Source organism: Periplaneta americana, chromosome 2 (assembly GCF_040183065.1).
Source record: "Periplaneta americana isolate PAMFEO1 chromosome 2, P.americana_PAMFEO1_priV1, whole genome shotgun sequence".
NCBI lineage: Eukaryota > Metazoa > Arthropoda > Insecta > Blattodea > Blattidae > Periplaneta > Periplaneta americana.
In genome coordinates this window covers 26,224,200-26,247,781 of record NC_091118.1, presented here as the reverse complement: position 1 = coordinate 26,247,781, position 23,582 = coordinate 26,224,200, and the positions used below count along the sequence as shown (strand labels likewise).

General features: G+C 34.1%; 1 protein-coding gene and 1 non-coding gene across 2 annotated transcripts in view; one reads left to right on the top strand and one right to left on the bottom strand.

Annotated features, from left to right (window-relative positions):
* Positions 1 to 23,582, bottom strand: part of LOC138691103 (F-box only protein 32) — a 109,497-nt gene that overhangs the window by 14,293 nt on the left and 71,622 nt on the right. Inside the window, exons 3-6 of the mRNA XM_069812823.1 lie at positions 19,910 to 19,989; positions 19,536 to 19,585; positions 10,785 to 10,971; positions 2,297 to 2,469 (exon numbers count right to left, since the gene is read on the bottom strand). Coding sequence (XP_069668924.1) covers positions 2,297 to 2,469; positions 10,785 to 10,971; positions 19,536 to 19,585; positions 19,910 to 19,989 — 490 coding nt within the window. The remainder of the gene's footprint in view (positions 1 to 2,296; positions 2,470 to 10,784; positions 10,972 to 19,535; positions 19,586 to 19,909; positions 19,990 to 23,582) is intronic.
* On the top strand, positions 3,685 to 3,756 carry TRNAY-AUA (transfer RNA tyrosine (anticodon AUA)). The gene has a single exon. It is a non-coding gene; the product is annotated as a tRNA-Tyr (tRNA).

The window sequence follows — 23,582 nt, the reverse complement described above, 5'->3', positions numbered from 1 at the left end:
TCTGAAGTCAAAAGTATTTACACAACAGTTCCTGGATTATGCTACTATTTAAGTTAATACCTCTAGACAAGTCAGTGTTCCTATCTCGACAGGAAGTTGTTCAATATACATGACGTCATACAAAAAATGCGTCTTATATTTCGCATTGTCTGTTAGTGTAAAATAAATTTGAACTGTCTATAATCCCAGCTAGTCTCAATGGTCGACTGACTGCTGTGTGTATCATTAGACATGAGTTCAAGCCCAGTCGAGAGCAATGACTTTGTAAGGATGATGAAAACTGGAAGCACAATATGAACAACAGATTTTTTTTTTGTGGGTTATTTTACGACGCTTTATCAACATCTTTGGTTATTTAGCGTCTGAATGAGATGAAGGTGATAATGCAGTGAAATGAGTCCGGAGTCCAGCACCGAAAGTTACCCAGCATTTGCTCGTAATGGGTTGAGGTAAAACACCGGAAAAAACCTCAACCAGGTAACTTGCCCCCAGGGGCGTATTTTGCGGGCTACTGGGGCTACCGGCGGTAGCCCACGGAAATTACAAAAGAAAAAGTTTATAATATAACATAATGTAATAATTTTGTATTATTAGTTTTACCATAGTAATTAAAATTAAAGTAATTGTTAGATATATTTTGTGTAATAATAGGGTCAGTGGTAGCCCAAACCCTTTAACCAGTATACGCCACTGCTTGCCCCGACCGGGAATCGAGCCCGGGCCACCTGGTTTTGCAGCCAAACGCGCTGACTGTTACTCCACAGATGTGGACTGAACTACAGGCCAACCTGAAGATGTAAATAGGGGAAAAAAACGACATCTATGTACGTACCGTTCCATATTTCATGGACAAATACGGTCTACAACAAATTGAAGTAATAGGCCTTATGGTTGGAGCGCGCGGAACTATTCCCGGTTTCTTCTTCCAGACCTGGCAACGTTTCGGCCTACAGAGGAAGGCAATTGATGACATCGTTCTTGCAGCTCTGAGAGGATCAATATTTATACTCCGCAACCACCTCTACGGTCAACAATGATCTTCAACTAATTAATTAGTACTACTTATTTATTCAATCATTTCTTGTCATTGTTGTAAGACTCCCTTCAACTTAAACGTATGTATGTTATTTATACTTCCAACTGCCTATTGCACAATATGCTCTGTCTTTGTGGCAGCCTGTTAATACAGGGAGCTGTTATCGTTTAGATAAATAAATAAATTTAAGGGGTTAGGTAGAGGTTATAGCTGTAAAATTTTTTAAAATATTCAACATTTTTTCCTCCATTACTGTATCTTGTACAATAATGAAAATTGGTATGTGTAAAGTACTGTTCTTCTGCTATATGAAAAAAATATTTTTACGATAAAAAAAATCTAGATATATTTTTTTTCAAAATTCAAAGTGGTGGCAGTTCACTGTGCAGTGATGAAGTGTTTTCCTCATAACTCATAAACTTGTTAACTTTTTAATGTTCTCTCTCTTTTATTTTATTGTTGAAACTCATGTTTAAAATATCATGCGCTTTCAAGTACATTCCTTAATAAATAGTATTTTTTTTTTTATTTTGTGTTAGAAGAAAATACTGATATTCGACCATTTTTAAAAATGAATTTATTTTTTATCAGGCAATCTATCAAAGATAGAGAAGTGATTTTGCACCATATTACAGATATGACATGCATAAGAACACACAACAAATTTCATCACAGAATGTTGGATAGTTTTTTAGTTATGAGGGAAATGCTTCATCACTGCGCTATGAACTGCCAGCATTTTGAATTTTGAAAAAAAAATATATATATATAAAATTCTTTTTTTAAATCATAAAAATATTTTTATCGTATAGCAGAAGGACAGTGTTTTATACATACTAATTTCCATTATTGTACAAGATACAATAATGGAGGAAAAAATGTTGAATATTTCCAAAATTTTATTGTTGTAAGCTGTACCTAGCCCCTTAAGGAAGAACATGGATGAAGATTCTAACTTCTACAATTTTTCAACAAGAGAGATTATTTTTTTGAACATATGCTCCTTTTGAAATAGGTACACATACAACAAAAGTTCATTCATGTCACTTAACTAATAATAATAATAATAATAATAATAATAATAATAATAATAATAATAATAATAATAATAATAATAATAATAATAAATTTTCCAGGTGGGTAAAAAATGAATATTGGTTTGTCTTAGTGTACTATATTATTATTTTTGGGAGGATTGATTTTCCCTACTGGTGAAACCCTCCATTGAATCACTGCTCGAATTCGTCGGTGGTTGTTTACCTCTCTGATCTGTATTCGGTTGGCGATGGATAGAATTCGATTGATGGTGCGTAGATGTTGCTCCCACAAGAGGGTGCTGCCAAGCGGACGACCCCAGCAAGCACAGTCGATCATAACGCGCAGTTGGTGTAACAGCTTGTTCAGCATGTGGATGTTCTGCTGGCTCGCAGATACTACAACACACAAAAACCAGATCAACAAACTGCTAATTAATCGTCGTCAGACATGGACTGGGTGTTATTCTATCTGTTCATCATATTTTAGTTTTTGAAGAAGAAAAGAATGATATTTTAATTTGTAAATTGCAAAATCCGAGAAGATTAGAAGATTGTATAGAAATATAAACGGATTCCTACACTTTTACTGACAGTCTGTCTGCTTTAATCAACGAGCTAGAAGTAATTCTAGCTCATTGGCTTTAACAGTGGCATACCAACATAATAGAAAAAGTGGTTAGGGTTAACCTCACCTGGAGACAAAAAAAAAATGATATTAAATTCATTATAGGTAAATGGCCGGACATGTCCTGCTTTTTAGCTATGTGTCCTACATCCGACCAGGCATTGTATAAAATCAGAACTTGATTAGTTTAGTTTATTTAAAAGTCATTAAGTAATAAAAAATTGGTACAATAGGCTTAGTCAAAGTTAAAACCATTTACATACAAATTAGTTAAAATTACATTAAATATATTCCTGTATTGTGTAAAAGTTTTTGCTAAAAGCATATCTTTTAATGTAGTTTAAAAAACTCTACTATTATCAATATTTATAATATATATATATATATATATATATATAAAATATGCGTAAATCACTTCGTGATTTAAGACGGCGCTTATTCCATCGGATCCCGGCCAACTAGTCACTCATTACGAGTGCACCTCAGCTGGGCTTTGGTCCTACGTTCATAGACATCTATGACGTAGTGCAGAGGGTGGCCACTAGAGGGAACCCAAGAGTTGGAGCTTAATCTGAGACGATTCTGTCCAACGCTGGGGTGGGTATCCGGTGTGGCTTAGTGGATAAAGAATCAGCACGTAGAGCTGAAAACCTGGGTTATAATCCCGGTGCCAGAGAGAAATTTTCTCCGTTCCATTACTCTTACATCGTATGATGACGCAGAATATCTGAATGGAAATATAATATGTACTTCGGTACATTAAAATAATATATATGATATGCGTAAATTACTTCGTGATTTAAGACTGCGCTTATTCCGTCGGATCCCAGCCAACTAGTCACTCATTACGAGTGCACCTCAGCACATGTGTGGACTTCAGTCCTATGTTCATAGGCATCTATGACGTAGTGCAGAGGGCGGCTACTAGAGGGAACCCAAGAGTTGGAGCTTAATCTGAGAGGATTCTGTCCGACGCCGGGGTGGTATCCGGTGTGGCTTAGTGGATAAAGCATCAGCACATAGAGCTGAAAACCCGGGTTCAAATCCCGGCGCCGGAGAGAATTTTTCTCCGTTCCATTACTCTTTCATCGTAATATTTATAATGTTAAAAGGAATTTTATTAAAAAGTTTCACACCCACAACAAAATGGCTATTACAAACCTTGACTAATCTACATTTAGGAACAGTTATGTGGTGGTTATTTGTAGTCTCGTGAGAATGTACCATATTATCAGAATCACATTAATGTAAATGTTAATATACAGAGTGTTAGGGGTTTGAGTGCACAAATTTTAACAGGAGGTTCTTTGTATGAAATAAAACCAATACTTCTAATGAAATATTTTTCTACAATGCATAGTTCAACCAATAAAAAGTAAATTGTGTGGGCAGTTTTGTTATCAATGTTTTCATATCTCTTTAAAATTATAAGGTTCACTATGAATGTCGTGATGGATATTAAAAAGATGAACAATTCATGTCTTTGTCTTTTTTGCATAAACTGAAACGTTTATTCACAAATTAATGCTCAAATTTTATTATCTGTACGTTCCATGTAACTAAATCATTAATATTGTACGTGGCATTAATTTTTTAATAAATGGTTCACTTTATGAAAAAAAAAACAGACATAAATTGTTCATTTTTTTAATATCTATCGCGACATTCATAGTAAACTTTAACATTTTAAAGAGATATGAAAACATTGGCAACGAAACTTTCCACGCAGTTTATTTTTTATTGTTTTAACTATGCGTTGTAGAAAAATATTTCATTAGAAGTATTGGTTCTATTTCAGACAAAGAACCTCCTGTTAAAATTTGTGCACTCAAACCCTTGACACCCTGTATATTACCAAAAACATACAATGAAGGGAGAGTTATAATTCCAAAGTCATTGAATAAGGGCTTACAATGTTCTATTGGGCTACAACACTTAAGAATATACACAGCTTTTTTCTGAAGAAGAAAAGAATCTTGCAGTGGCACTATTTCTTCATAATAAAATTCCGTAATTCCTGCTTTTCTCTCTCATCAATTCTCAGTGGATCAAAATCAGAAACCGTGTATGTCGGAATCAGCTAGAGGAATTATGTAGTAAAATTTAATGTAAGACATCTTGTGTGGATTTCCACAAGTATTTACTGGATGACAAACAACATTCCTTACTGAAATTATGTCATCAGGAAGCAGGGGCGTATTTTGCGGGCTACCGGGGCTACCGGCGGTAGCCCAAGGAAATTACAAAAGAAAAAGTTTATAATATAACATAATGTAATAATTTTGTATTATTAGTTTTACCATAGTAATTAAAATTAAAGTAATTGTTAGATATATTTTGTGTAATAATAGGGTCAGCGGTAGCCCAAACCCTTTAACCAGTATACGCCTCTGTCAGGAAGTTGAACAAGGTATAAGCTTATTTATAATCTGCACAGTTAAACAGCTAGTTTAATTAATTATTATTAACAGTTTTGTGTTATGACACGTGTCACATATGTCTTGCATTTTAATGGAAAATCCTGCTTTTACCGATAAAATGTTCTGCTTTTCATTTTTTAAATTTCGTAACCCTACTCCAAAAGGATCTATTGCCTTCGACCAGTTTTGGATCTGCAAAAATCATATACAGGGTGATTCACGAGGATTTACCATCACTTACGGAGCTTATTTACGAAGACATTCTGAGCAAAAAAGTCATATAAACATTTGTCCTAATCACAATATTTTCAGAGCTACACTAATTTGAAGTTGTTTGTAAAATACCATTTTTTTTAATTTTAAGGGTTAAAAAAATATTACAGATAAAGAATAAACTATTCAGGAGTATCACTTCTTTAATTTGCTAGTATTCTGAAGCTAAAAATGTGTTGTGAATTCCATAGTTGCTTCGTACAGAATTTTTTTTTTTTTTTTTCGATTTTTAACTACAAAATTACATTTTCTTACGCATTTATCACAACAATTGTTACAAATCACGCCACTCTCGTAAATTCTTTAAGAATGTACATTACTTACTTATTTAGTGGCTTTTAAGGAACCCGGAGGTTCATTGCCGCCCTCACATAAGCTCGCCATTGGTCCCTATCCTGAGCAAGATTAATCCAGTCTTTATCATCATATCCCACCTCCCTCAAATCCATTTTAATATTATCTTCCCATCTACGTAAATTAGGATGCATAAATAAACTGTAAAGAATCAAGTTCCTAAAGTCGTATGATTTGTAACAATTTTTGTGGTAAGTGCGTAAGAATGATGTAATTTTTAGTTAAAAATTGAAAAACAAAATCTGTACAAAGCAATTAACAACACAATTTTAGAATAACTCTTCTCAGGTTCTCAGCCAGGTGAGTTGGAGATTTGCTTTCGACGGCAGAAGAAGATGGCAAAGCTAGCCGTCGAAAGCTTGGAAGCAAATCTACAACTCCCCTGGTTATTCTACATCAAACGCTGGGAAAGCCTCAAGTCTACAACACAATTTTAGCTTCACAACACTAGCCAATTAAAGAAATGATACTTCTGAATAGTTCATTCTCTATTAAAACTAAATAAAATAGGTATTTATTAACAATTTAAAATTAGTGTAACTCTGAAAATATTGAGATTAGGACAAATGTTTATATGACGTTTCTTGCTCTGAATGTCTTCGAAAATAAGCTCCGTAAGTGACGGTAAATCCTCGTGAATCACCCTGTATGTATGTAGTGGAAGCTACTAGACCCCCGAGGGCGATGTAGTGAAAAAGGACGTCCAAATAAAACAAACTGAGACCATCGGAGTAACACGAGTTTCAGATATCTCCACAGTTTCCTAGAAGCAACGTAATTAACAACGCACTTGCCTTGAAGCTGCATAATACTCGCAACTGTGTACAGTATACGCTGTCATGTAATAATGCTAATCCTTCGCAGATAACCTCTGGCCCTTGACTTGTAAGTGTTATGGGCCGTGTGTGCATTCGTCCTTAAAATTATCTCAGTACATAAAAACTGAAATGACTTGTATTAATTTATATAAAATCATACCATTTTAATTTTCCAGTCATCTCTGAGTCTCGTAAAGGAACCTTTAAAAATCATTATGTCGAAGCCTTCTCTCTGGTAAATTCTTCCACGAATAGATAGATTGCCAGATTTGGTTTAGAAAAAAAAAAGGGAAGATTTTTAATAAAAAAAAACACGGAAGAATCATGCGAACTTCCCAGGAATTTAATAGCGTAATTCTGCAGTGCTTGGGAAAAGTGACACAAGTCAGTTTCCACAAACCTTTTTTGATAATTTATTGACAACTTACGGAACATCTGATCGCTTGGAAAAAAATACATAGGTATTTCTCCCATTACAATAATTCATACAGAAAAAAAATCAAATCGACATAAACCAGTGTAAGTTGTCAATAAATTATCAAAAAAGGTTTGTGGAAACTGACTTGTGTCACTTTTCCCAAGCACTGCAGAATTGATTGTTTATTGTTTACGATGTGAGGTCATTGTCATTTTTAATTTCATTTTATGTAGGTATTTAAATCCGAAAAGACTAAGTATATGATTATGTCTTGTGACCAGAATATTGTACGAAATGGAACTATAAAAATTGGAGATTTATCCTTCGAAGAGGTGGAAAAATTCAAATATCTTGGAGCAACAGTAACAAATATAAATTACACTCGGCAGGAAATTAAACGCAGAATAAATATGGGAAATGCGTGTTATTATTCGGTTGAGAAGCTTTTGTCATCTAGTCTTCTGTCAAAAAGTCTGAAAGTTAGAATTTATAAAACAGTTATATTACCGGTTGTTCTGTATGGTTGTGAAAACTTGGACTCTCACTTTGAGAGAGGAACAGAGATTAAGGGTGTTTGAGAATAAGGTTCTTAGGAAAATATTTGGGGCTAAGAGGGATGAAGTTACAGGAGAATGGAGAAAGTTACACAACGCAGAGCTGCACGCATTGTATTCTTCACCTGACATAATTAGGAACATTAAATCCAGACGTTTGAGATGGGCAGGACATGTAGCACATATGGGCGAATCCAGAAATGCATATAGAGTGTTAGTTGGGAGGCCAGAGGGAAAAAGACCTTTGGGGAGGCCGAGACGTAGATGGGAAAATAATATTAAAATGGATTTGAGGGAGGTAGGATATGATGATAGAGACTGGATTAATCTTGCTCAGGATACGGACCAATGGCGGGCTTATGTGAGGGCGGCAATGAACCTCCGGGTTTCTTAAAAGTAAGTAAGTAAGTAAGTAAGTAAGTAAGTAAGTAAGTAAGTAAGTAAGTAGGTATTTAACATTCCGTTATAAATAAATTTACAGGACCTGTATGTTAGGCTTACATACAGGGCTTTCATTTCAAAACTTCCCAGTCTAAATAACTAATTATTTTAATTAAATTCAATTAAAAAAAAACGTTAGTTTAGATATTGAGGGGGAAGTTTGAAACCAGGCTTAATTGCATTTTAGATTACACCCACCACCCCCAGCCCCACCACTTTGAAATTTCAAATGCCACCCCTAAATTTTTAGAGTATTCAATTGTTTATACACGTCATTCGTTTGTTTTCGCCGACACAATATGGAATTTAATTTGTTGTGAAACATATTGATCACCTGACATAATTAGGAACATTAAATCCAAACGTTTGAGATGGGCAGGGCATGTATTTATTTATTTTAGTAGGTTATTTTACGACGCTTTATCAACATTTTAGGTTATTTAGCGTCTGAATGAGATGAAGGTGATAATGCCGCTGAAATGAGTCCAGGGTACAGCACCGAAAGTTACCCAGCATTTGTTCATATTGAGTTGAGGGAAAACCACGGAAAAAACCTCAACCAGGTAACGTATCCCGACCGGGAATCGAACCCGGGCCACCTGGTTTCGCGGCTAGACGCGCTAACCGTTACTCCACACATGTGGACCAGGGAAGGTAGCACGTATGGGCGAATCCAGAAATGCATATAGAGTGTTAGTTGGGAGACTGGAGGGAAAAAGACCTTTCGGGAGGCCGAGATGTAGATGGGAGGATAATATTAAAATGGATTTGAGGAGTTGGGTTATGATGATAGAGACTGGATTAATCTTGCACAGGATAGGGATCGATGGCGGGCTTATGTGAGGGCGGCAATGAACCTGCGGGTTCCTTAAAAGCCATTTGTAAGTAAGTAACTAAATGAAACATATTAAAAAAAGATTATTTTTACAGTTCTGCAGTGCAGATATTGTTAAATATTGTGCATTGTCGATTTTAAACTCATTTTAAGAGCGGTATTCACCTGTTCGTTAGTTTGAGTTCTGACTTTATTGTGAAATGTTCGTTTAACGTCTTATGCATTTGACAGCTCATATTTTTAATATAAACTTCACATTATCGCTCCGGGTTCTTTGATATGTCTATGCGAGCTCAAAGCTTAATTTTACAATTTTTAAAGAAAATTTCACATTGGGAAATGTTTATTCGCAGCCGTAGCGTGACGATGTCGTCACGAACGTTCTTCCCAGATCTAGTTTGACATCCCCCTGTGAAAACTCAGCTGATTATAATAATAATAATAATAATAATAATAATAATAATAATAATAATAATAATAATAATAATACGAAATTTTAAATAGCTATAATGTAAACCGTAAACAATTTTAATAATGACCTTCCCTTCCTCTTCGTAAAATTCTGCTTATGCCACTGATTGACACAGTATCACGTTTTGAGTCGTAACTCGGAAAGTATTAGAGATATTTACACATTATTTTCACCATACTACTGAGGAAAGTCCATAAAGAAATATATATAAAAAATCGCTTCCGAAGGTATATATGCCCCTTAACAAGTTTCGAAACAATTAAGTGCCTTTATCATTTTTCCTGAGCTATTATTCAAAGGGAATACGCTACGTGAACAAAATCATCTATTTTTATAGTCCCGACGCTGTTATTTCCGGCGTGACTCCGCCCCTTTGCTTACGTCTTAGAAAGTAAAGGCTCTATGAAGTCTAGGTAGGTAGTATCGTTCGCCATTTTTGTTCTCACATTGCCGAGCTACCATACGAGGAATCTATTTGCCGCACCGTTAAACATTTAAACATTATCATGTCGTAGCTCCTATGATAATAAATCAAACGCAATGTAATTTAGCAAATAATTGAGCGGCAAATAACGTCTTCGTGTGTTTTCTGCGAACGCCAAAAAAGAGCTAAAATGGCGGGCGATTATATTAAGTATTTCATCATCATCATATCCCTCACGTATTAGACCCTACAGGATCTGTTACGGTCTCATGCCAGCGCTTTCGTGGTCTTCCCAATTTCCTCTTTCCTCTTGGTACATAAGTAAGAATCTGTTTAGGCCATCTAGTGCGATCCATCCTTTCGACATGTTTTTTCCACTGAAGTCGATATTGTTGAACAAAATTAACTATAGGATCCATTTATTAAGTATTTATCGAGCCTTAAGAAATGAATCAGCGAATCACAAGCAGGGGCGTATTTTGCGGGCTACCGGGGCTACCGGCGGTAGCCCAAGGAAATTACAAAAGAAAAAGTTTATAATATAACATAATGTAATAATTCTGTATTATTAGTTTTACCATAGTAATTAAAATTAAAGTAATTGTTAGATATATTTTGTGTAATAATAGGGTCAGCGGTAGCCCAAACCCTTTAACCAGTATACGCCCCTGCAAGACGCACACGTTTAAATGTGACCGACCTGCAACGCGATTGGCTGCCGGAAATTAGAGCGACGGGACTATAGTAGGTTATTTTACGACGCTTTATCAACATCTTAGGTTATTTAACGTCTGAATGAGATGAAGGTCATAATGCCAATGAAATGAGTCCGGGGTCCAGCATCGAAAGTTACCCAGCATTTGCTCATATTGGGTTGAGGGAAAACGCCGGAAAAAAACCTCAACCAGGTAACTTGCCCCGAACGGGAATCGAACCCGGGCCACCTGGTTTCGCGGCCGGACGCGCTAACCGTTACTCCACAGGTGTGGACTGAAATCATCTAATATGCACCAAAAAAGAAGACGAACTTTTCCGTCCTTTGTGTCACACAAGAAAAGAAATCTGTATAATTGGAACCTTGGTAAGCGACTTCTTCCAGCATGTTGAAGAGCACTTTCTGCGCACAGCCCGAGAGCATCGTCAGCTTCTGTGTGATGAGCAGGTCCAGCAGCTTGCAGATGTAGTTGAATCTACGCACATCGTGCACAGCGCTCCGGAAGTCCAGCCGCTTGAAAGCATCGCTCAAACCGTTGAACCCCGCGATCTGAAACAGTTGACAACTCAGCTTCACTTCGGGCAAGGTAATAATATGTCATTTGTATAGCACCGTTTATTTTTACACCCCTTGTAACAGACCATGTTCCTCCGGAGAGTTGCGTCACACCACACTTCGTGCATTATGTAAGTATACGATGTTCCCCAGTCTCCGTGATTGTTGGTACAGTTTTCGTTTTGCCGTTAAACTGCAGTTCACACTTTCACATTCCTCTTAACTTATATTACGTACAGTTTGAACACTTTTTATTATGAAACATTATAGCCAGCTCTTCGGCGAACGATATTAAGGAAAGATAGCAATCTTCTCTAGTTACAGTTATTTCGTACTTTGCCTCCTTTCTAAACTTGATATTTGAAATGATTCAATAGAAGAACAATCGAAACAGACGGACGGACGGACGAATGCAACGAAGAAGACGAATAGTATGAAGAAAGGGGTGGATAGAACGAAGAAACGGACCAATGGAATCAAAAAAGGATCAATGATACGAAGAAAAGGACGAGTGGAACGAAGAAAAAGACGGATGAAACGAAGAAAAGGATGATGAAACTAAGAAAAGGATCAGTGAAACGAAGAAAAGGACCAATGGAACGAAGAAAAGGACCAATGGACAAGTAAAAGGACAAATGGAATGAAGAAACGGACCAATGGAACGAAGTAAAGCACAAATGGAACGAAGAAACGGACGGATGAATCGAAGAAAAGGACAGATGGAATGAAGAAAAGGACGAATGGAACGAAGAACGAAGAAAATGACGGATGGAACGAAGAAAAGAATGAATAGAATGAAGACGGATTGAATGAAGAAAAGGACGAATGGAAAGAAGAACGAAGAAAATGACGGATGGAACGAAGAAAATAATGAATAGAATGAAGACGGATTGAATTAAGAAAAGGACGAATGGAACGAAGAACGAAGAAAATGACGGATGGAACGAAGAAAAGAATGAATAGAATGAAGACGGATTGAATAAAGGAAAGGACAGATAGAATAAATAAAATAAGAATGGGTCGGAGAAATGTATGGATAACAGACTAATGGAATAAATAGACAAATAAGTGGAAGAAATAAGTGAATGGATTAGGCGAACGGACGAATGGAATTGAGGAATGGAATGGAAATAAGGAAAGGACGATATCAAGGATGGGATTGTGAGAGTGGACGAGTGGAATGGGCGAGCGGACGAATGGAACGGGCGAGCGGGCAAATGCAAAGAACTAGTCGAGCGGACGAATTCAATGGTCAAGCGGACGAATGAAATGGGTGAGTGGACGAATGAAATTAAGTGAATATATGACTTAATGAATGTATGGAGTGAATGAATAAATAAAATAATGAATACGAATTGAGTTATGACCGCTATTAAGGGATGGCCGTATCGTTTAGTCCAACGAGTTATTTGAAATACATTCATGGTAGAAATTATAATAGAAAAAATCACTTAGTTACACAGTTTATATCAGGTTTCAGTTTTTATTATTTTGAATGACCTAGATATGTCTAGCAAAGTCTCGCCTTACTCAATTTTCAATAATTTCCAGGGAGATGGATTGGAAGAGCATGGAGCCTCTTAGGTCACCAGTTGTGACTTCCTTTGATTCTGATCTTCGGCAGAGAATTTATGTTGCCTTTGAAACTATTCTATTGGAAATGCTACAAAATGCCTATAGAAAATTAAAAGTACCACTAGACATTTGTCGCACCACCCATGAGGCACATGTGGAGGTCAATTATATTTGGAACATTATGTACTTCAGCTATGGACAAATAAATATTTATAATATCATAAATCACTTACGAAATGTATGGAATTTCACTGGTAGTAATTCTACTGGACATAATATTTTCATGATGCCATTTTCTAAAGACGCAAAATCTAAGTTTAGGCCTAAGAAAACACATTCTGAGCACGGAACTTAAATAATGTTGTATTATTGTAATATTATAAATTACTGCGAGTGCTACACACTGTCAATTTTGAAGGGATAATGGGAATTGTTTTTAATTCAGAAGTTTATGTATTCTATGACGGCTTTCTGAATTGGTAAACATATACATCGACAGTCTTTTTTTTATTTTTTATTAATATTTTCTTCACTTATTTACATATTACTTGATAGATTTAATGATTTACTCATGTTTTTTCCGTTAATATTGTATTAGGATTGGTGTATAAATTCGTAGCGTAAATAAATATTTAGTTGCTATGGAAACATGGACAGCAGATGAATGAAAGTACAGAAAAACGCTACGAACTTACGCACCAATCCAATATACTGCATAATAAATAGCCTATTGGCTTACTGTTATGAATGCCTCTCTAATATTTAACAATGATTTATAAAATCAATTACATTAAATTAGAACATTTTTGTTTTGAGCAAGATCTGCATAAGACTCCAATTTTTACATTACACTTAATTGTATGCCTTTTAATAATTTTGAGATTTATTGTAAGATCCGATGTATAAATAAATTTCGAATTTCATTACCATTTCCAGTATTAATTAGGTTAAATCAAGGTTGATACATAATTTCACTGGAAAAAAAAAGTTTTTAAATGATTACACTTCGAACTTTAAAGTTTATTTTTTGTCAAATTTATAAAAATGGACGTAGTCTGCTCTCTTTCCTCCAACACTCTTCATATTGTTTTCACAGTTTGTATGAACTCAGTGGACTGTGGCCTCATGGGAACTGAATAACAGGATTACCAACAGGAAAAGCTTTGACTGAAACATCCCTCATCTGCGTCACCGTTTCGGTGTTTCAATCCCATTATGGTGAACTCCTGTGATGGATGGTGCATTATTTGTTGGAGAGACATCAATGGAAACTGCGGAACTACGGCTGACATGATTATTATCCTGTAATACTTCTTTCGAACTGTTTTTGTAAGCTCTTCCGGCACCAGTACATTCTCCTAATATAGAATTACGGTAGGTATGAAACTTAATTTTCAGCCTTCACTTCTGGAAATCCCATGCTCACTATTAAAATATTCAAGCGTTGTAGCATTTAGTAAGCCTATAATTCCGCACCTACCTTTAGGGAGGCCGAGACGTAGATGGGAGGATAATATTAAAATGGATTTGAGGGAGGTGGGGTATGATGATAGAGACTGGATTAATCTTGCACAGGATAGGGACCGCTGGCGGGCTTATGTGAGGGCGGCAATGAACCTTCGGGTTCCTTAAAAGCCATTTGTAAGTAAGTAAGTATAATTCCGCACCTTGCTTCTGATTTCAAGTATATGGGAGAGACAAGGAATAAATCAACACAAGAGGATTTAATAAAACATTTGGTGAATTTGTATTAGGTTATTTGCTTGGATTTATTTATTTTCGTACTGACGTTATTTTCAGTAGTTTTCGCGAGTTTGGAGTATATTGCATTAGCTTCAGAAGATCATTTTGTAAATTATATTTTCCATGTATATATGTATACATGGTCCATGTATATAATGCCTGAAAATAGCTATTGATCCCTTTGCGTGTTTGTTTTTAAAATAATGTGTTTAATCTGTAACTACAGTGAGTGTATTGTTATTAGTATCTCTTTGTTGTTACCTATTGCTTTAAAAAGAATGTGTAATTTTAAGTCAATTTTTCTACTATTCCTTTACTGTTTACATTTGTTTTTAAATCTTTTGTATTGCCCCTAATATTATATATTGCCTTTCAAGAATTTCGTTAGTTATAAGTCATTACTTGTGCTATCATTTCAATTATTGTACTTGTTCCTGAATCACGTATGTAACTTGTAATCCGTAAATCATTGCTTGTAATATCCTTTTATTACTCTTAACTGTTCCATTGTTCATGGATTAAGTATTAATTTGAAAGTGAAAGTGAAACTTTGTTATATTAATGTATTATTGATTATCTTTTTAGGTCGTGTATTTACTCTGAAACGGTTAGACATTCTTGTATATCTTTGAATTGATTATTCCTCAAACATCTCATTAATCTTTAACAGGATCCATTCTTTCATTAAGATGCATTCTTCTACACAATTCATGTGAATTGTAACCTTGACCACAATTTTGTTTATTGGTTATAAAATATGTATTTTGATGCCAACTATAACACTAATATACCTCAGGGTGAAATAGGGTTTATTAATTATGCAAATCTAGTCTTTCAGGTGAAGCTCCCTGTAAAGCAGATTTGAATAATTTCAAGGGAAAAATTGTTCCGGGGCCGGGTATCGATCTGGGGACCTCTGGTTGAACGTACCAGCGCTCTACCACTGAGCTACCCGGGAACTCCACCCGACACCGTCTCAACTTTTCCCTTTATATCCACACAACTCGCGTGGGCTGACGAAACGCCAGAGACCCACAACGAGTGCACACAATCTCTGTGTGACTTGGAATTGTGGTTTTCTGTTAACGTACACAGTAACGTATATATTATGCAAATCTAGTCTTTCAGGTGAAGCTCCCTGTAAAGCAGATTTGAATAATTTCAAGGGAAAAATTGTTCCGGGGCCGGGTATCGATCCCGGGACCTCTGGTTGAACGTACCAGCGCTCTACCACTGAGCTACCCGGGAATTATTCAGGGTTTATTAAATTGGATAATAAAAAATATATACTTTCGCCACTGTTATAAAAATTACAATAAAAAGTCTGATACTCATGATTTTTAATAAAGTAAACTTATTTTTATAACATGAACATGTGTATATGTGTGTGTGAGTGAGCGTATATATATATATATATATATATATATATATATATATATATATATACACTGTAAACCCTTAAAAAGGCAAGCACATATACCATAAAACATGCTGAACTTGACTTAGAGTCGATTTTAAGTTGGTATTTCTGCATTAATTTCTAAATTTCTAAAAACAAAAGTTTACTATATGACATCACCTGAGGAAAGGAAATATCTATTTTATTTATTTATTTTTTTATTTAGGACTCCACCTGCAATAGAATTTGGTTAAATGAAATCTAAGATTTTAGATAGACAAAATTTTTACAAATCAGCAAATCACAAGGAACAAATTTCATGTCCCAAACCAACAATGCCATTCCATTTAAATCTAATTTTTTTATTATAGTTTTATGGTCAAGTTAATTCCGGCGGTCAAGTTTACCTCAGTTTACGATATGGAAAACAGTTGACTTCATGGTAAATAATGAGGAAATACGCCTCGAGATATACCCTATAAGATCTCCCCTAAAAAACCTTGCCCCCCCCCCCGGAGCAAAAACTGAAATGACGCCCCTGAATTCCGGTTAAATGAAAACTTCGGAAAGAGAAATTAAGATGGAAACCAATAGAAAACCAAAACAAGTTTAATGTACCCACTACAGCAGACAAGCGGCACCTCTTGTGTTTCTAAATTTATCCCAACCCGCTCTTATCAGATTTGACTCAGCCAACATTCCCCCAAATAACACGTCACCTCCATGGCATGGAGAAAATGACTTGGATCTTCAGCTATAAAATAGCCCAGCACTTAACATTATCAGTGTAACAATGAGCAGGGCTAAATACTTGAGTATGATAGCAGGCAATCCTAATGGGGCATCAGCGCTTGCTACGCACGTTACGATCCTCATACATAATGAAAATTAACATGAACACAGAAATTCGCGCTCAGGTTATTTAATAGGGTCATTCACAATGATATACATAAATATTAACATCAACATTACCGTTAAACGATAACATGAAAGTTTGCAAACTCCGAACTTTCATGTTTATGCTTACGTGATTTTAAAACAATACACGATCATATAGCAGTAAAGTATATAACAGAATATGATGAAATGACGTCGTTGTTGTTTTTCCATGGTTACCAAGTATCTTTAAGGTTATGCTTAGCCTATGCAGCGAAATAGGGATTATAAAGAATGGACACTTCGCGTCGGTACCTTTGATGTAGCCGGACTGATTTCAATGACCTTCAAGCCAGCTAAAGCGTGAGATTATGCTTTCTCCCTAGAGTTGGCGCTGACATCACACCAGCTAGCAGTCGACACAGCGGAAATATAACACATATAATTAATACAACTAGGTACATTACGTACTCAAATAAAATAAATTGGATCCATAAAATAATAAATCCGTCATTAACTGTAATGTCTGGACTCTAGAGTTCCTTTATAATGAGAGTTGAGACGTTGACCCCAACAACAATTAAAATATGTAATGATTTGATAGCGCTGAAAATGGACAAACAAAACTCTTACGAGAAGTAAAACCATATACCTATATTATATTATATACAAATATTAAACGAATTCGATACTTAATTTTATAATGTATTATATTATTTTATAATACAATTTATTATATCTGAAATATAAAATATTATTATTACAACTAGTTTGTCACTGAGAAATAAGGAAAAGCTGTTAACTTGAATTTATTTGAATCAAAGCGTTACTGGATTATGCAATAAGGTAGGCGATGTTTGAATCCTGTGTCTCAACTCTATTCTCAATTATTATCTTAGTGTATGCTCGATTACACTAACCTCTAGCGCTTGAAATTGGAACTAAACGCTGGCGCACAGAGAAACAAAACACAGGAAAATTGGCTCAGTGTCCATTCTTTATAATCCCTATTCGCTGGCCTATGTTTCTATCGTGAATGGTGTTAAGATTTTTTAATTTGAAGGTAAGTCTACACTCTTAAGTTGATGCTTACGTTTCCGTTGTGAAATTAAATAAATCCGTAATTCAGTTGTTCTGTTAAATATTTATGTATGTATATGGACGAGAACCCGAAATGAAATGTCCAAGTCACACACACATGTAAAGCAGTCTCCTTCATTTTACACTCATTAAATCGACTGAACTATGTCCTTCGTTGTCAATTAAAAATAAATCTAGTGCGAATTCTGGTGATGTCATATTTTGATTGATGCGACATATTACTGACATAAATTCTGATTTAGCTCAAAGATAACGACGCGTACATAATGCTTCCATTCTTTTCATATGCAACATCCGTAAATATGATCATATTAGACCTTCTCTTGAAATTCTCCAGCGGATAAGATTATTATAATTATTCCTATACCGCATACTGAACACTTCTTCAAATTATCTTTCAGTGTGTTTCAATTTATTGTTTTCTTTTCACAGTCTGGGCACTCGTGGTAAACATGATCCTCTATTATTTATGCCTTACCATAGATCGCTCAATATTCTTCCTTCTTTACAGCATCGGCAGTTCGTTTCCGGAACTCCCTACCCAGCTCCCGCAAGAACTGTCGAACAATTTCAGAAATTAAAAGGAAACTATCGAAATATATGTATAATAGTACGTCTTAAAACTTAGCAATTATTTACCCGTACTTTATTCATCAGATATGATTTCATTCAAATACAGTAGCTACATATATTTTTCTAATTTACTACATTTTAATTACTACATCTCTAAATAGTTAATTGATTACAATTTCATGAATATTTATATGCTGCGTTAAATTGTATCTTGCTGATTTATAATATTCCTTGAATGTTAGAGATATAATTAGCATCAAGTATTACTTCGTATTATTCATTTTTACCGCTACAGAATTTCATTGATTAATTTAATGCTCAGCCCTAATGTTCTTCAAATTATAATTTTATTAATTAGCATCTACTTTTAGTTTCACCTCATTTTGTAATATTTAATTTGTATCTATCTGTCTTGTTCCTTTTTTAATTTTTGACTATTTATAATGTTCTTAGAGAATTGTTTAATTGGTTTTATCTAAGTTATTTTAATATTGATTTTATGATTGTTTTTACTTTTAATATTATATTTTATAATTATTAACTTATTTCTGCATTACAGTATTCTTTTGCTTCTGGGTTGAATGGAAGAGAAGGCCTGCTGGCCTTCATTTCGTCAGGAAGAATAAATAAATGAGCGAATAAATAAATAAATAAATAAATACATAAATAAATAAATACATAAATAGATAAATCAATAGATAAATAGATACATAAATAAATAGATAAATAAATAAACAAATAAATAAATAATAGCAGAAAGAGGCGTTGCGATAGTACTGCCATCACCGCTAAAAGATGGATACAGCTTATTAAAACGGTTATTTTCTATCGGGCATTTATTAAATACTTTTAATGTCCAATCTCTCCTGTATTCTACAGGGTGATTCAGAAAGAATAGTAAATATTTTAGGGGTTGGTAGGATGGATTATTCTGAGTAAGATAGTTAATATAAATATGTGTCCAATTTTCAGTGAGTGTGGAGATACAACTGTTTGAATGTGACGCATAACTAACGTTAAAAATGGTACTAAGGATAAACAATACAGGCTAATAAATTCTTCGTTTTTATCTTAATTTCTGTTTGATTAATTTTATGCCTGGCCGAGCTGTTCCTTTTCGTAGGAAAATGAAATGTATGTCTGTTGTGGAATTCAGAGTAGATACCATAAACTATTCAAATTGAAAACAAGAACTGTAGGCATGAAGGTCCAGACAAAATCACTGCATGCTTTACAAGTCCTAATATCTAGCTTTGTGTTGTAGTTTTATTTCCTTTAGAATGTTACATACCTCTCTCGTACATTTGATGGTGATATGACAATGTGGCTGCACTGCTCCATCTGTAACAACATTTGTGAAATAGGTGATTGTGATTAGGAAACGAAACACACATTTATTTTATTAAGTGCTGAATATTTCTGATTATAAGCACGATAAAATTTATGTACAAACTCAATTAAATTAATTCCAATGGAGATGTTGAGTCCAAACGGTATAAAACCCTGAACTCTTCTTCTGAACATAATCTCTGCACTAACCTAAAATTTCACGGTGTTTTATGGTTTAGGTTATTTTTCTGGGTAATATTTCAATTGTGGTTCAGACATCCGAGGATATGATTCAATACATTTTTATGGAAAGTAATGGAAAAACTTCTCACCAACCTGCAACAGATTTCTTGGTATGGAAAGTTTGCAGCGCCAAATTGTCTGGAAGTAAGTTCTCCTTGTCCTCCTCTTCTAGCCTGTAATAAAATTAACAAATGCAATTAACTTCTTTCGCGAAAACTGTAAGAAGAAGATTGATCGTCACTCCGCAAACAAAAATCCGACGAAACAGAAGGAAAATACAGTATGACTATGAAAAAGGAGGAGGGAACTTTTTTGAGTATTCTAAAAATAAAAGACCGATCAAAATTCTGAACAATATGTTTCTCTCTGTAACTATTTGAACTGAGTTACTTATGTAGTATTACAAGCTATAGATCTATATTTTACTTCCTTGTATTGTGGTTTTACTTTATTTTTGTCTATCCCAATAAATTTTGTTATTATTTGGTAATGTTGGTATATATATAACTTTTCGTTTACTTTCATTGCCTGAATATCTTATAGGCTATTGTGTACTTGTGACCTGGTGGAATGGAAGAGAAGGCCCTATGGCCTTAATTCTGCTAGTACATATATACACACATAAATAAATAAATAAATAAATAAATAAATAAATAAATAAATAAATAAATAAATAAATAAATAAATAAATAAATAAATAAATAAATAAATAAATAAATAAATAAATAAATAAATAAATAAATAAATAAATAAATAAATAAATCGAAAGCAAAAGTTTTATTCAAACTTTATATCAGAGAGAATCTCTCGTGGAATTATTATTATTATTATTATTATTATTATTATTATTATTATTATTATTATTATCTGTTAAAAATTCTTAGAAGATTTCGTCGAGGATGTTGAACTTGTGGCCAGCTGACTAGAAATTAATTGATCAGCATCATAATCATACTGATCTCCAGTACTACTCCTGCGAGAAAGTAAGCTTCAAGAATAAATTAGTAATGGTCTATTCTAACAGTAATTTTGCCCTTAATATGTACATTTAAAAATTAAACGAAGTTTAGTCTGTTGTAAAAATAATAGCCTATGGATGACATTAATTATTTCTTGTTCCCAATACAAGGCTGCATTCATTTGTTGAACAAACAAAAGAATAATGAATAATGCACAACAATAATAGACATGGCCTACATAGTTTATCTATGCCTCGAGGATTAAACCCATTCTGTGATCATGACCTAATGGATTTATACGAAGTTTCTTTCAAAACTGTATACAACTAATTAAAAATTCGGTGTCTGAGGGATCAGTGATCGAGCTCTAGTAATCGTACATATTTTAACAAGAAGAGCGACGAAGACAGAAAAGACAGAAAGAGAGACTCAAATGTTTATTTCTAAAAATATCGCTGTCCACGTCTGTAATATCTAGCAGGCAATAATTTTACGCACACTGAATCGAGATTGTGTCATTTCCCACATTGCATTTCGCGTTACGAAAGAACTGAAGGAAAGACTTGCGTAAGACAGACAGAGTTAACACAATATTACAGACCGCGCGTTCCTCACATTTTCACAGAGGGATGGAGCAAGCTCATGGGAAAACTGTCATCCGGAGAAGTCTATATTATACTCAACTCGCATCCTTTTCCCATTGAGGCGAGACCGTCCAGATGTCAATAATATCTTACTTACGTCGCAGTAGCTATAGGATGTGGGCTATATCTTCATAACACGGAACTAGTTGGGCTTCTCAGAGACTTCACGTGGGCAGAAGATAAATTAACTGATGCACAACAATAACGGGACATGATCCTATCTCTCTTTACATTATGATTGCGCTTTTTCATATTATTATTATTATTATTATTATTATTATTATTATTAAATGGAGATTAAAGGACAATCAGATTTTAAGAACACGAAGATCAACAATAGACAATTTTTTCTGTATAAATCAATTAATTGAAATATCAACACAATAGGAAAAGAACTTCACATAAACACTTATAGATTTAGAAAAAGCATATGCCAGTGTTCCAGTTGTAAAATTATGGAATTTATTTCGAAATACGGGAAATAATGAACGAATTATCCAAGGTAGCCTACAAAAAATTTATACAAGAATTCAGTTTCAAAAATTAAAATAGGAAAACAATTTTATTGTCTAATGAATTTCTAGTGACCAAAGGATTACGTCAAGGTTGTTGCATACCACCAACTTTATTTAAAACTAGCTGTACCCGTGCGCTCCGCTGCACCCGTTAGAAATAAATATAAAGTAATTACATAATTAAAATAGGACATTTGATCCAGGGAACATTCGTGTTTGATAGAAGGATAAATCGTTTAATATGTTACTTACTTTAAATTGCATCCAAATAATTAAAATGCGATCATTTTGGTCCAGAGACACTCATTTGGTGCAATGACAATTTCTTTAACATGTTTCTTAATTGTTATTACCAATTATTTTTGGAAAAGCGAAAATTAACAGAAAAATTTTGGCTACAGATTTATCATTATGTTTATATTATATTATATTATATTATATTATGAAAAAGTGTGTTGATAACGGATGTACTCGAATTAGAAAGTTTTTAATTTGTTGTGGGAGCTCTTGAATCTCAGGAGGAACAACTTTTACAACAGCGCAACATAATCTGCTTGGCTCATTACCCAATTTTTTTGCGTTGCATTTATTGCATATGTATTTTATGTATTTTAACACGATTCAATTGAGAATAGTTAAAATTTGAATTATAAAATAATGGATTGCTAAGCTAACGTACTATTACTGCATACTAAATCAATACACTCTCGTTGTTCGTTAATTCTCTGAGATAAAAATGAATATGTTCATAAACATTATTATAAGAAATACAGGAAATGAAATTACAGAATAGCCTATCAAGTTTTCTGTGCATAAGAAGCTATTTTAATCTTACCTGTCCTCAATTCACTCACAAGTTACTGTAATAACATTATAGCATTATGTCCATCCAGAGAAACTACACTTTCCAATGATGAAATAATAATTAATTATACAAATCGGTTAATTTAGCTTCTGATATTACTTCATACAAACACAGAAACATTGTCTGTAGGCTATGTTTTCTAGGTTTCGATTATTGTGTCCAAGGCCCCTTATAGACGAAGTAATTTTTTTTTTATTTCAATACACCGCCTTAGATGGCAGTTATTTTAATTTTAAAACTCATTTATTTCATTAAATATAAGTCCTATCAAAATATTTCAGAGAATAAAACTTATCAGAAATCATTTTTAAAGAAACTTTTGTTATGTAACATATTTCACAAAAATCAATAATAAGCGAGATATTTAGATTTATTTAATTCAGGCCCCCTTATAACCCCCCCCCTTTTAAATAACGTATATTAAATGCCATATAGCCTATAATCTAAGTTACAACGAACTTAATTTATATTCCAATTTTCATCGAAATCGGTTCAGCCATTATCGCGTGAAAAGGTAACAAACATACAGACAGACAGACAGACAGACATACAAACAAAAATTTCAAAAAAGCGATTTTCGGTTTCAGGGTGGTTAAGTATATATGTTAGGACCAATTATTTTTGGTAAATCGAAAATTACCAGAAAAATTTCGGCTACAGATTTATTATTAGTATAGATGTATGTACATGAAGCATTGCAAGTTTGGGGAAGAAAATGTTCACGGATGGGTAAACAAGTTTCAGATAAACTTATTTAAACTCTTCATTTCGCTGATGAAAGAT